This window comes from Lepidochelys kempii, chromosome 25 (genome assembly GCF_965140265.1).
Source record: "Lepidochelys kempii isolate rLepKem1 chromosome 25, rLepKem1.hap2, whole genome shotgun sequence".
Lineage (NCBI taxonomy): Eukaryota > Metazoa > Chordata > Testudines > Cheloniidae > Lepidochelys > Lepidochelys kempii.
Genome location: NC_133280.1, coordinates 12,350,731 through 12,363,960, shown reverse-complemented (window position 1 = coordinate 12,363,960; position 13,230 = coordinate 12,350,731). Strand labels below are relative to the sequence as shown.

General features: G+C 51.0%; 1 protein-coding gene across 3 annotated transcripts in view; it reads right to left on the bottom strand.

Annotated features, from left to right (window-relative positions):
• The window catches only part of ARHGAP45 (Rho GTPase activating protein 45), a 46,000-nt gene extending 42,102 nt beyond the window's left edge, over positions 1 to 3,898 (bottom strand). For 2 of the 3 annotated variants that reach the window (XM_073324316.1, XM_073324319.1), the window contains exon 1: positions 2,551 to 3,361. In XM_073324316.1, coding sequence (XP_073180417.1) covers positions 2,551 to 2,685 — 135 coding nt within the window. In that variant the 5' untranslated portion in view covers positions 2,686 to 3,361. Of the gene's footprint in view, positions 1 to 2,550; positions 3,362 to 3,488 lie in introns of those variants that run through there. The other variant, XM_073324317.1, reaches the window with a different exon arrangement.
• Positions 3,899 to 13,230: the final 9,332 nt, after the last annotated feature.

The following is a 13,230-nucleotide window of genomic DNA, read 5'->3' as shown; positions in this document are numbered from 1 at the left end:
TGCTCTGTACCACACAGCGACAGCCAGGCACTGAGCTTTATAAGCTCAGCCCCTGCACCACGGGAAACACCCACAGGAACTCAAGAAGCAAAGTCCCACAGGGGTGAAAATACAATATGGCCTTCACAGTCTCAGTTGCCTAAGACCTTCCCCCAAAGCTTTCAACACGTAACCAGCCCTTGCTGCTGGACCTTTCACAAGCATCAGTCATCAACTCAGAAACCACAGACTTTTCTCTCTGATCACTGAGCTGGGTTCTTCCATGTCCCTGCTGGCTGCCTGGCTTATATCAAAAGGAGGACTTGTGGCACCTTAGAGATTAACCAATTTATTTGAGCATAAGTTTTCGTGAGCTACAGCTCACTTCATCGGATGCATACTGTGGAAAATACAGAAGATGTTTTTATACACACAGACCATGAAAAAACATCTTCTGTATTTTCCACAGTATGCATCCGATGAAGTGAGCTGTAGCTCACGAAAACTTATGCTCAAATAAATTGGTTAGTCTCTAAGGTGCCACAAGTCCTCCTTTTCTTTTTGCGAATACAGACTAACACGGCTGCTACTCTGAAACCTGGCTTATATCAGTTACTGGTCATCTCTCCTCCACTGTCTCTTCTGGTGTCTCTCTCTGCACCGGGGCCCCTTTTGCCATGTGGAATTACAGTGTTGAGCACCCTATACCACGTTATATTATACTGGGTTGTCAACCCACCTGGTAGAGGACAATAGGTCATTGTATGTCACACGGGGTTCCATTGGACGCCCAGTGCCAACGTCGACATAGAGCAGGTTATTCTGTTCATGGATTTGGAGTACTTTCCCCCACCTTGGCTTTGGGTCTGGCCTAGGGACCGGAGTATGTGACACTGTATTGTAATCATGCACAAATGCCGTTAAAGAGTATGGCTGGGGCAAACTGGCCAAAGCCAGGAGATAATGGAGAAGCCGAGAGTTCAGACTATGTTCTCCAACTCCCGGGCACAACTGGGTGTGCAAGAGGACAGACATTGCCTCCAGGCTAGAGTGTTCCCTGTAGGTGATTTGCCGTGATCTCACACTGTGATGAAGACACCATGCTGGGATGTAACGCGATGTGGCATTGTTGTGACACAGTGTCACCACGTGATGGTTCAACATCCTGATCCCCACGGGAGCTTTTCCATTCCCACCTCAAGGAAGATTTGTTGGCTTCCCACAGGGGATTTCAGATCAAATGCAGGACAAGTCAGTTCTAATGTGTGTAGGTGCTGGAGGAAGAGCTTGTGATGGGCCAGAGACAACTTTGAGTTCTTCCCATGCAGTCCCATTGACTTCCAGGGAGTCTAGTACGTGTAAATGGAGAATTTAGCTTGATATGTTTCCCTTACATCTTTTATCTGGCATTTCCTATTCTACAGGTTTTGCATATGAAATACCCCGTCAGTGTGTCTGTACTGGAAAGACACCTGGTCTTTCACAGCCAGTGACAGGAGAAGGCTGTAATAAACATAGAAGTCATAGGAGGGCATTGCTGTGGACCGGAGACCCATGAGCCATTCCCTGCCAACCGTGTCTGGTTTGTGGGTAGAGTTGCATCAGAAACCATGGCTGATAACAGAAACAGTTTCAATTACAGAAAGGAAAGGACCAGCCAGCCTAGCTGAGCAGCCAACAACGGCGGATGTCTTCTCTCTGGCCAAAGGCGCATTATTTAGCACAACACAAAAGGAAAGCAGGAGTTACCTAGGAGAGCCCCATGAGACCACTATATGATCAAGGACCTTCTAGAGCCAACCATAAGGGACAGCATGGCTCAGGGACTTGGTGGCGTCTTCCACCTCTAAGCCAGTGATTCAGATCCATGCCACTTTCAGTAGTTCCTATCAGACGGCTGTTCGGCAGCCTGTGCGTGAAATGGGTCAGGTGGGTCTCAGCAAGCGTGACAAAACCCACCCCAGCTGGTAGCGACTGGGCCTCGTGGTGGCAGCGTCAGCCGCGAGCCCAGGAACTGGATGAGCCTGCGGGCTGCCCTCTCCTCTCCCCTAGAGATGGTCCCTCCAGGGCAGGGCTGTGGGGAAGCTTCTGCTGCCTTTGCTCTGGCTGCTCGGTGGATAAATAGGGCCCTTCTCTCTCAAACCCTGGCACCGACCTTTGCACGAGGCTCAATTAGAGATAAAAAATGAGAAATGAACCCCCAGGAGGCTGGCGGTGACTGTGAGTTCCAAGATCCCAGAAGGATAAAGGACAGGCAAACTGAGCCAAGAGGAATCTCCAGACCCCTGCGAACCCCTATCCAGGAGCGAGACATGATAACACCAGGCAGTCCCCTCTGGCGTTACAAGCTACTGGCTCCATGGGCTCTCAACTCTGTTGCTTTGGCAACTGCAGGGTGATATGTTCCCCGTCTGGTGGCAGCTTTATTATGCCTCACAGGCTTGGCTAGGAGGCCGGAGGGGTTCTAGTTGAAATCATGGGGCTGGATTCCACCTGTTTCCCTGTTGCCCCCTGGGTGGAGTTGCAAGGACAGAAGCAGAAGGCAGAATTTGACCCTGGGTTCCCACCTACCTTCAGCCACACCTTTGGTCTGTAGGAGAGGGAGTCCAGGGCATGCTCATGTGAGCCGTGTTTCTTTGCCATTCTCCTGAGCTCAACAGAGTACGGGCTGTAGCTGTTCTTCCCAGTTGTGTGTTTGCTCAGCATCCTCTGATCTTACACACAAGGGGCCTATGGGCTGGACCCATCCACAAACCCCCAAGAACTGGCCCAGAAAGAAGGATGGGGAAGAAGGAGCAAACAGAGCCACTGCCTTTGAAGAAGCTGCTGGACAGTTTTCGACGGCTTTGGGACCCACCCCATTCCTTCTTCAGAGAATCTGTATTTTAAATTGAGTCTCTTTCTAAGGAGGGGCTGAGGTGGGTCAGGGTGTGTGTCTCAACCACAGTTGTTTCCAAAGCCGCAGGAAGATGAAGCTGGGAGCTTCCCTTTTTGCCTGCTTTGGAACCCCGTGTAGCTTGTTTAAAAAACATCCACACGCTCCTGTCCGTCCCCCTTTGCTCCCTCCTTCCAGAGCTGACCCCAGATAGCCTCCCCCAAACTCTGATTTTTGTTCTCTGTAGCATAAATAAAGATGAGCTCCTGTCTTCCTCCTTCTCCGGCTTTGATCTCATTCCCTCATTGATCTCTTGCTGCAAAGTTGCCTTCAATAGACGTGAATGCCAAATCCTCTCTCCTATTAATAATCATTTCCCTCGCTTTGTTCCCCAACGCTGCTGCTGCTGCTGCTTAATTTCTTTCATCCCCCACCCCCCTTAATCATATCTTCTCTCCTTTTCAAAGCCAGCTTCCATACAGATAAACTATTGCCTAAGGTATCTTCCCCCCCCCACCCCTCCTCCCACCACTGCCCTAAAAGTTGGTAATTTTCAGAGCCACCCACCCTCCCATTGCATCTAGCCTTTCACATTTGCATTGAGCAGAGGGAAAGAGGATGCAGCGTTACTTACAGATGGGGTTTGCGGTATGGGGCTTCCTGCCCTGGTCTTCTTAGATATGGAGGGAGTTTTCATTAACTCGCGTTTCTTCCTTGAAAACATCTTTCCCAAAGGTAGAGCGAGATCTTTCTTGCGTCCCACCCCAGGCGATCCCCAGTCTCTTCGCTCCCCGCTGGGGTTCAATTTCTCTTTCTCTCTGTTTCCATCTACCACAGCTTGATCTCTGGCCTGGCGTAGATGCCCCTGTGTAGCTGCAGCCTGCCCAGCTCAGGCTCAGCTCCCTTAGCAGTTCAACCACATTAACTCCCCGCTTAACTGTCAGGGCTGAGGCATGTGATACTGACTTATTTCCTGATTGGCGTGGCAGGCTAACCTGCAGACACTTCACAGGGCAAAGCAAATGTGCAGAGAGAGAGACAAGAGCAGCTTGATTCCTCTTTTCTTGTTTTGTTTTTAGAGGTTTGACTTTTGTTTTTTTTAAGTGGGGAGGGGAAAAATGGGTTGTGATCACTGTTTCTAGGGGGGCCGGATTTCTCTCTTTGAGATGAGTTTTCCCCTGGGGGTTTAATTAGCCCCGTTTTCCAGATAGGAACTGAAGCCAGGAGAGATTAGAGGGGAAATTTCCAAAGACACCAAGGAGAATTACGCCCCAGCTCCTGCTCAGTTTCAGTGGGAGTCAGACACCAAATCACCCTTTGTGCTTTTGAACATCCCCCTATTTATTATACTTACCTGGCCCCTAGTGCCAGAGCACCTTACAAGCTTTATTTGTATAATGTATTTATTCCCCCCCACCGCCCGATTTCACAGATGGGAACTCAGGCCCAGAGAGATGAAGTGACTTGTCCAAGGTCACAGAGGACATCAGTGGCAGAGGAGGGAATCAAACCTTGGGGCAGGGACTGTCTTTTTGTTCTGTGCTTGTACAGCACCTAGAACAGGGGGGTCCTGGTTCACAACTACGGCTCCTAGGTGCTACAGTAACACAAACCAATATTAATCACCCCCCTGCAGCCCAGCCCAGTGCCTCAACCACAATACCACCACCACCCCCGCCCCTCTCGTTTCCTAGAAGCAACATGGTTTATGGTGCCCAAAACATTAGATTATCTTACAAAATCTTTGTCTAACTGCACCTGCTGAGTGGCTGAGCAAGGGCCTCACTTTGTGAGCAGGTCCTGAGAGGTCCTGCCTGGCCACCCTGCGCATGCCGACAGGTACAACTCCATTGCCGCACTGTGCCATTAAAGCCAACAGTTCAGCGATATGAAAAGAGGGATTAGAGACATTGGTACGGGAAATCTAGGGTTACAATAGTAAATGTTAGAAATAACCGAGAGGGGGATATAAACCCTCATGCTTCATGGCATAAGGAAATTCTGACTGTGGTCACTCAGCAGATAAGTCCCCGGGCAGGTTATCCTGCAGCAGCAGGGTTCTTGCACCTTCCTCTAAAGCATCTTGGTACTTGCCACTATCAGAGGTAGGAGGCAGAGCCAACCTAGTCTGACAGTTTCCTGGGTCCATTCTTGCTGACTGCAATGCGGAGAGAGGGCAAGCCACACCTTGCAAGATCGGGCCCAATTAACCCATTCTGTGGCCCCTGGAGGGGAGACAGATAATTAAGGATTAGAGCCAGTGTGGGGAGAACCAGACTTGTAGAGCAAGAGAGAGCGAAGACCTAGGAGAGAGGTAGCTGGGGATTTCTGCTCTCTGGGAAAGGAACCGCAGAGGGGCCTACAGGAAGGAGCTTGTGCCCTGGGACAGTCCTGAAAGGTGAGGCAGCTGGGGACAAGGCCACTCCTAAAGCAGGCTTGGGAGAGGAAATTGCAGGGAAGAAGCCCTGAGAGTCAGGGAAGAAGACCTTGGCAGATCATTTGAGAGCGATGAAGTGTCTGTGGAGGATTGAGCCTGGAAGAGTTAGAGTTTGGACGTTGTTCCCCCAGAAGGCGTGGGACTTTTCGTGTGACCCGGCTGGAGAGCCAGGTCACCGCACAGACCGCCAGAGGAGGAGGGAGAGGCAGAGGGGCTGCAACACTGGGTCTTGCAAGAAGGAGGTGCTCTGGATAGTGAGGCTATAGGGTGACTACTGGGAAAGGAAGGATCAGCTGGTATGCATGCATGTTTCATGTTGCTAGCTCTGTCCCTGCCCCGATGAGGTATGGCTGGGTTGTGGGTTTGAGTCTCAGTTCCTCCATTCCTGTGCTTGGGGCAGGGCTGCAGGGTGTTTTTAAGGTGGCTTTAAGCCATCTCTGCACTCCCTGAGTTCTGGGGTTGTTCAAGGCACTTCTTGGCTCCTGGTGCATGCTAGAGCAGCCTCAGGGCTGTTGTTCTTATGCTCTGCTTCCCATGCCCCCCTGGACCCTGGCAATGCTCTGTGGCTGCAAACATCCACTCTATCTGCTGGAAGCAGAGGTGGTACAGAGCCCTTATTCCTGTTCTACAGCAGCCACGGAGCAAGGAGGCCCCCAGCACAAGGAGTATTCTCAGGGGCCCTTTCCACCCACTTTAAGCCCCTGCCCTCGTGTAACAGAGAACTGGTCCTGGTCAGTGCAGTTTAAGGGCTTGATCCTCGAGTTATCAGGCAAACTGCCCACTGCAGTCGGTTACCTGAGTAGGGACTGAAGGATTGGGCCGCATGGCTGAAAGCCTCTAGTTGCATGGAGCAAGATGAGGAGTCTGCCTGTGGCTGGGGATTTGCCTGTGGAGTGGTGCTAGGTTGGGTATCTGCTGCAGTTAAAAGTGGTCTCACGGGAGACCAAAGTGCCAAATTTGAGCCACTCGGCATTATTAACCCGCAGATGGCCGGGCTAGCCTGGGCCGATCTCTTTAGGTCAGAGGTTCTCAAACGGGGGGGCACAGAATGTATTCGGGGGGGTGGCACGAGAAGCTTTAGGAGGGGGGAAAAAACATACTGCACACATTTTATCCAGGCAATGAATGGCTGGCGAAGGCGATTCCTCCAGACAGATCAGGTCCTCAGGTGGCGCTGGGTGTTTGACTGCCGGTGGCTCTGTGATTGTGACGGATTTCTGTGATGCTTGCCGAGCACGGTACTAAGTCTTTGCCATCGGTACGTGACTCCGTTGGCTAGGACACGGTGTGCACATGTCTCTCTGAGCGTCGACCGCCATCGCAGTTTTGTTTTGGCGCTTTGGACGATGGCGCGTTGGTGCTGTTTGAATCAATGCCAGGCTGTTTGTAAGATTGCGTGAGGGTTGCATGTTGCTATGCTTGTGTGGCAGGGGTGTGTGGGTGTGTGTGTGGTTGCCTAAACTGCTGCAGACACAAAGAACGGGGGGGGGGGGGGTCAAAAAAGTTTGAGAACCGCTCCTCTCGGTGAACTCTGCTGCCGCCCGTTGGCAAGAAGGGGCAGTGAAACCATGGAAAACTTGGTGCATTCCTTGACGTTGTTCAGGCCTTGGGGTTCCGCTCTGAGCGCCAGAGAAGTTGGTGACTCTCTCTCCAGAACTGATGGCTTTGGGTTTAACACTTTAGCCTCTTCTCAGTTTCAATTTCTGACCAGGAAGGAAAACTTTTTCTTGACTCTTGATATTTGTATGATGGTAGCACCTAGAGGCCCTGACGGTAGGGTGACCAGATGCCCCGATTTTACAGGGACAGTCCCGAGATTTGGAGCTTTGTCTTATATAGGCGCCTATTGCCCCCCATCCCGATTTTTCACACTTGCTGTCTGGTCACCCTACCGAATGGGTGCCAGGCTGTACGGACACAAAGTAAGAGACAGTCCCAGCCCCAAAGAGCTTACCATCTAAATGGCCAAATGACTGGGAGAGGAAACAGGTGCAGAGAAGGGAAGTGACTTCACCCAGCAGGTCAATGGCCAAGCTAGAAATCTATAGCTCTCCTTCCAGCGCCATATCTGCTAGGCCGCCCTGCTTCTCCTTTCCCGCCTTCTTTTCTTTCTCCTTTCTCTTGCTTCCTCTCTCTCTTCTATTCCTGTCTCACACGTTTGGTTCTCTAGGTGTTTACATGGGAGCCACCCCCATGGTATCTGAAAGAATTTCTCTCCCACATTACACAAGAATTCTGGCCAAACTCCGCTTCCCCACCCCCCAAAGGGGGCATATTTTAGTGAGGGACTTATTTTTACCTTGTAAAATGGTCACCCTCTCTCTTTTCTTAAAGAGGGGGGGGCTTGACGCTCATTTATACCAGCCTCTGTGACCGCCAACCAAAAAGCAAGGTTGCAAGGACAGTCTGATCCAAAAGTTCAGCGGAATCGTTTCGGATGTAGGGCACGTCTACACTTAAAGTTCAGCGGAATCGTTTCGGATGTAGGGCACGTCTACACTTAAAGTTCAGCGGAATCGTTTCGGATGTAGGGCACGTCTACACTTAAAACGAGGCACCGGCGCACGTGGCACTTTAATGAAGAGGCTCAAGCTGACGGGAGAGAGCTCTCCCGTCAGCTTTATTAATCCACCTCCCCGAGAGCCTCTCCTGCCGACACAGCGCTGTCTGCAAGCGGGGCGCTGGACCAGTTGGTATAGCGGGGGGGGGGGGGGCCTGAGAGCCACTGAACCAAACTGTAGAGCTTGTATCTGATGGAAACCATTTCAAGCCAGGGGGTGCAGCAGCACCCCCCGCACCCCTAGTTCCAGCAGCTATGTCTGGGTTAGGTCGGGGTGTGGATTACATTACACGACATTACTCGGGGTGTGGATTTCAGCCCTGAGTGATGTAATTACACCAGTACGGGTCTGTGGTGTAGACCAGGCCTCAGCATGCCCTGGGTGTTGAGGACCTGGTGATGCTGAGACAAGACCGTGGATTATATACGTCCAAATGTGGCCTAGGTTCGGGAGCCCAGAAAACAGCAGGGGGAGCGCTGACTGGTGCCGGTGCTGTGGTCAGAGGCCAGGCAATCTCCAGCAGTTGGGTTCTCTGAAATCCCGTCACGAGGGGTCGCTGTTGCAGCACTTTAGACTCATGGAAAGGGACTGAGGTTGTTTTCTCTCCTGCACAGGGACCGAGCCCTCTCTGCAGGTTCGATGGACATATGGTCCTTGTAGGATGCTGCTCTGGATGAGGGGGTTCTCCATGGCTCTCTCCCCCTCTACAGGCTTCCTCTGTCCTTGGGGACAGCCCGGCGGCAGGGGCCATATAAGTCCTTGAATAGCTGGGCTATCCCCATTTTACAGCTGGGGAAGCTGCCACACCGATATGACGTGACTTACCCTGGCTCGCATGTCCCCTGAGCGCTGATCCCCGCTGAAACCACTAGGACAGCCTTCCTCTCGACATCTCGCTCCGCTCTCTGCCTCCCACTGTTCAGCGCTGGCAGCTGGGTCCTTTCGAAGAACACGAATTAGCAGGGAAGAACAAATCTCTCTAGCTAGCGCAGTCGGGGACGGGGCATCTTTTCGTTCCGTGTCTCTACAGCACCCAGCATGATGGGGTCGTGCTCCGTGACTGGGGATCCCAGGTGCTCCTGCAGTAGACATAATAATGGGTCAAACCGGAGAGAAGAGAAGGACTGAAAGTAACGGACTCACAGGCTCAGATTCTGTTCGGTGTCCCTGTTCAACTCCTGTAGCAGAGAACCAAGTGTGGCCAGTTGAATGAACGCTACTGACAGAAGTGGGGTGCCAAGGGGAAGGGGGACTCAGCAAATCTTGAATAACGGGTAATCTCTGGGGAGGTAACTGCAAGTGACTACAGTTCTCTCCAGAGACATCAATGAAACCCCTGCAGCCAAGCGCCCCCACCCTTATGGGATGTCTGGAGCTGGCATGGGATTTGAAATGTGCAATTTGGGCTGCTGTGCTCGGCTAATTAATTATTTGAATTAATTTATTTCCGTAGTGCCAACCATGTGCCAAGGGCTTAGCTTCATGGTGCTGGCACAGAAGGAAGATGGCAGGAGAGCAGCAATCCAGTCCTTCCTCCCTTCCCCCACTGCCCGGCGGAGAGGAAACACCAACATCTTCAAAAGCTGACTCTACCTGAGGCTGCCTTAATTTTGGGGAGTCCAGTTCGAGACTTCACCGGCCTTGGTTTTTTTTCAGAGGCATTGAGCTCTTGGGGCCAGAGGTACAAAAGAGCTCGGGGCTGGATTTTCAAGTACTCGCTACCCATAATTACAGCCCTTGGTGTTCCTGGAGCTGCAGGGTCTCAGCACCTCTGGAAACCAAGCTAAAGGTGTCTCAGACTGGGCCCCCCAAGATCCCTGGCTGAAGAGGGTGAGTGCCCACTGACATTCCTCTGGGAGCCATAGATCCTGCTCCCGATGAGTCCAGTGGGAGCATGAGGAAAGGCCCAATGTTGCATTTTTGGTCCATTTCCCCTGCTGGTTGTGTGGGTCCCTCACACAGGAACAGCGGGGGAGAGTGGGGGGACCTAAGTATTGCCAACCCCAGTTTAAAAAAAATCACAAGTGTCGTCATCCCCCCACAAAAGATCATGAGATTGGCTTAAAAAGCATCAATTGTTTCCAAATAATAAACATCAGGGTCCTTTCTATTTGCCTTCTGGCATGGGAGCCTTTAGGAGTCACATTTTCAAGCTTTTCTCCATAAATTGAGGACTAGAAACTTATTCTCTCCCCCCCCTTTCTTTTTTGAGGAAAGTTGAGATTGTCATGTACTCACAGGACTCCAGCAGCTGGAGCTTTTTTTTTTTTTTTAAATCCAGCACCAGATACAGTGAGGGATGGCAACATTGGAAATGTTATTTAATAAATTAATAAAATGCGGTGGCAAAACCCAGTGAAATTGGCAAGGGAGGGGCGGGTGTAGGACCTGAGATTGCATCCAACCCTCTTTGAAACTGACTAGATTTCCAGCTGAGGGCACCAGCAACCCTTTAATCAGATCAGTGGATCAGTCGCAAACTGTCGCTCCAGGGAGGCTGACAGCCTGGGTCACACATGCTGGGAGTGGAACAGCGTGAGGTTAATCAGCTCTGGATGTCGTCTCCTGGGAGAGGCACATGAGACTGTGTATCACCAGGAGGAGTGAGCCTGCTGGCTGGGTGGCTCTGTTTGTATCCCTGCCTGTAAATCACAATGTCCCTTGGAATTTTCCAAGGGTGGAGGGGAGAAGTCTGGGGTTTTTCTAGCAATGACTTTTGCCTCCCCTGGGAGCACAGAATACGTATTCCCACTCAGGCACTGGCTTGAACTTGGTTCCTTATTCCTAGTTCCTTAATCATAGTTCTCAGGTGCATATCTGTAGCCAACCAGGCCATGGGTGGTCAGGCTTAGTGGTTGAAATGAGAGTTTGGCCTGCCAGTTAGAGCTGGGTCCAGGGTGGGCCGAGTCCAGGAATGAGCCGAGGGTCAGTACTGGAGGGACAGAAGCCGAATGCCAGAACCAGAAGGTGAACCAGACGTGGAGCTGAGGATTGAATCCAGAAATCAGAATCCGGAGTGGAATGGGGGCTGGAGCCAGAGCAGGTTCAGAAACGAAGCTGGAGTGGGGACTGGAAACAAAGCAGGAGCAGAGCAAGTTCAGCTACAGGCATGGTACACATTGAGCAGCCACTGATCTGGGTGTCAGACTTATGAGTAGGGCTGCTAAACCAGCAGCCAGTCAGGGGATGTGGCTACTCTCAGTCACAAGATGAGTGCAGGAGAGCTCGCTTCTTGTCTACCAGCCAGGTTAGTCAGGGAGCCTGGCAGGAGCTGGGCCCAGCTGCTTTGGCCCCTGACAACATTCAAAGACCGAATAACGTTTAATCAATGTAAGGTGAAATTTTTAGAAATTCACCATATTTAATGTGATTGAATTTTAGAACAATAGTTATCCGGGTCATCCCGCTTGCCCAGTAGCACCCTACCCGTCTGCTGGAATTTCCCCGGTATTCCAAGATTGATTACAGATTAACATTGGTGGGCTGGAAGAGCTCCTCAACCAATTCTTTTAGGACTCCTGGGTGCTTCACCTTCTGAAAAGACCCTGTTTGCTCCTCTAGTTCCTCAATGTGGGGTGAAGGGAGAGAGGCTGGTGACATGAGCCACCACTTTTCACAAACAAATGCTTTGGGTCAGGGAGTGATGTGCCCCAGCTCCTTCAGAAGAGTCTGGTGGTTGCAGTGGCCTGTCACTTACAGTCCAAGAAGCATTTTGTCACCTACGACCAGTCGAAACCCAGCTTCATCCTTAGTCAAGCGCCATTTGTGGAACGGAAGTGGGGCGGGTGTGTGGCATGTGGCAGCGTAATACTTAGGAGTCAAGCATCAGGTCAGGGGGCGATGTGGCCCTGCTCCTTTGGAACCGTCTTGACGCCACCGGGATATGTCGGCGGGGGTGACCCAACAAGCATTGTGTCACATAGTCAGTCAAAACCCTGTTCCTTATTCAAGCCCCATTTGCTAAACAGAAGTGACAAGGAAGTGAGAGAGAATGAGAGAGCAGACGCATGGCAAATGCTAATCCTGTGGCTCCAGGCACCACTGGGAAGCGCTCGGATGCCACTGTGATGAGCGCAGTAAAAAGACCTGTACAGAACGGAACTGCAAGTGGCAACATATTGCTTAGAAACTCAGCTTTGACTCAGGAAGTTACAGAACCCAGCTGCACCAGAACCAAGCAGCTGCTAGGACGGCTCACGTGGGCTGACCCAAGAAGCAGTTTGTCACTGACAGCCAGTCAGTGTCCAGTTCCTTATTGGAATAATTAGTAAAGAAATCATTATTTACTCATATAAATTGTTCTAAAATTCAATCCCATTTAGAAATGTCACCGAAATAAAAGTGTAATCGTACGGGGATGAATATTATTAAAACCATTGGCCTTTGAAGAGGGAATCAATTTCTGCCTTGTGGCACATGCCAGGTCTGCTCTTTGGGCCAGATCCTCAGCTGATGTAAATCAGTGCAGCTCCATTGAATTCAATGCGACCAGATCCCCAGCCGGCATAAATCAGTACAATTCCACTGAGCTCAGTGGGCCAGATAATTAGCCCGTGTAATCAGCATAGCTCCAGAGAAGTCAATGAGGCTGCACTGATTTATACCAGATGAGAATCTAACCCTGGCGTTGTTCCTTGTTACGGCTTCACCAGTGCAACAGGCTGACACAGACATGCTGCACTCGCGTTAAGTGTGACTTGCGATGGTGCAGTGCCGGAGCGGGCATGGTTTACACCGGTGAAATGATTCTACATGGGGGCTTTGAACCAGTACAAAAAAGTTCAGCGTAGGCAAGATCACTCTCACGAGGGGCCAAGAGAACACACAGAGATAGGCGTGAGGAGAGTCTTGGCAGGGAAGAAGGAAGCGTTATCTCGGGTTCTGAAAAAACCATGAAGATTTCTGAGCGTTAGGGTGACGTGTGCCTCCTGCCATGCAAATATCCTTGTTCCCAGTCCTGTGCTCGGTCCATCAGATCCAGCTGTCACACTCTGATCCCTTCTGGAGATCTCTCGCTTGGACCCGGCTTATGATGAGCCCTGATCTGTCTCATAAAACAATCAGATGCTGCTGCTGGTTCTCCTTCCTATAACCTGGGTTTGTGAACTGAAATCCATCCCTTGCCCAGCAATCCAGACGTGCTGCCTGCATGGCGGTACGGTGTAACCCAGTGGTTCTCAGGGCACATTTTTTGGTGGCCTCAGCGTGTGGCCACTGACTCTTGCTGGGGGCCGCTCTCACGCTTTTTCCTAAATTACTTGATTAGCTTTAGGAAAACCAAATAAATATGCACATAGACACATCCAAATCATTGTCATTTATTTATTGCTAGCTAGCAGGTCTGTTGTGAAAAGTGATATTGACAAACATACAAGTAT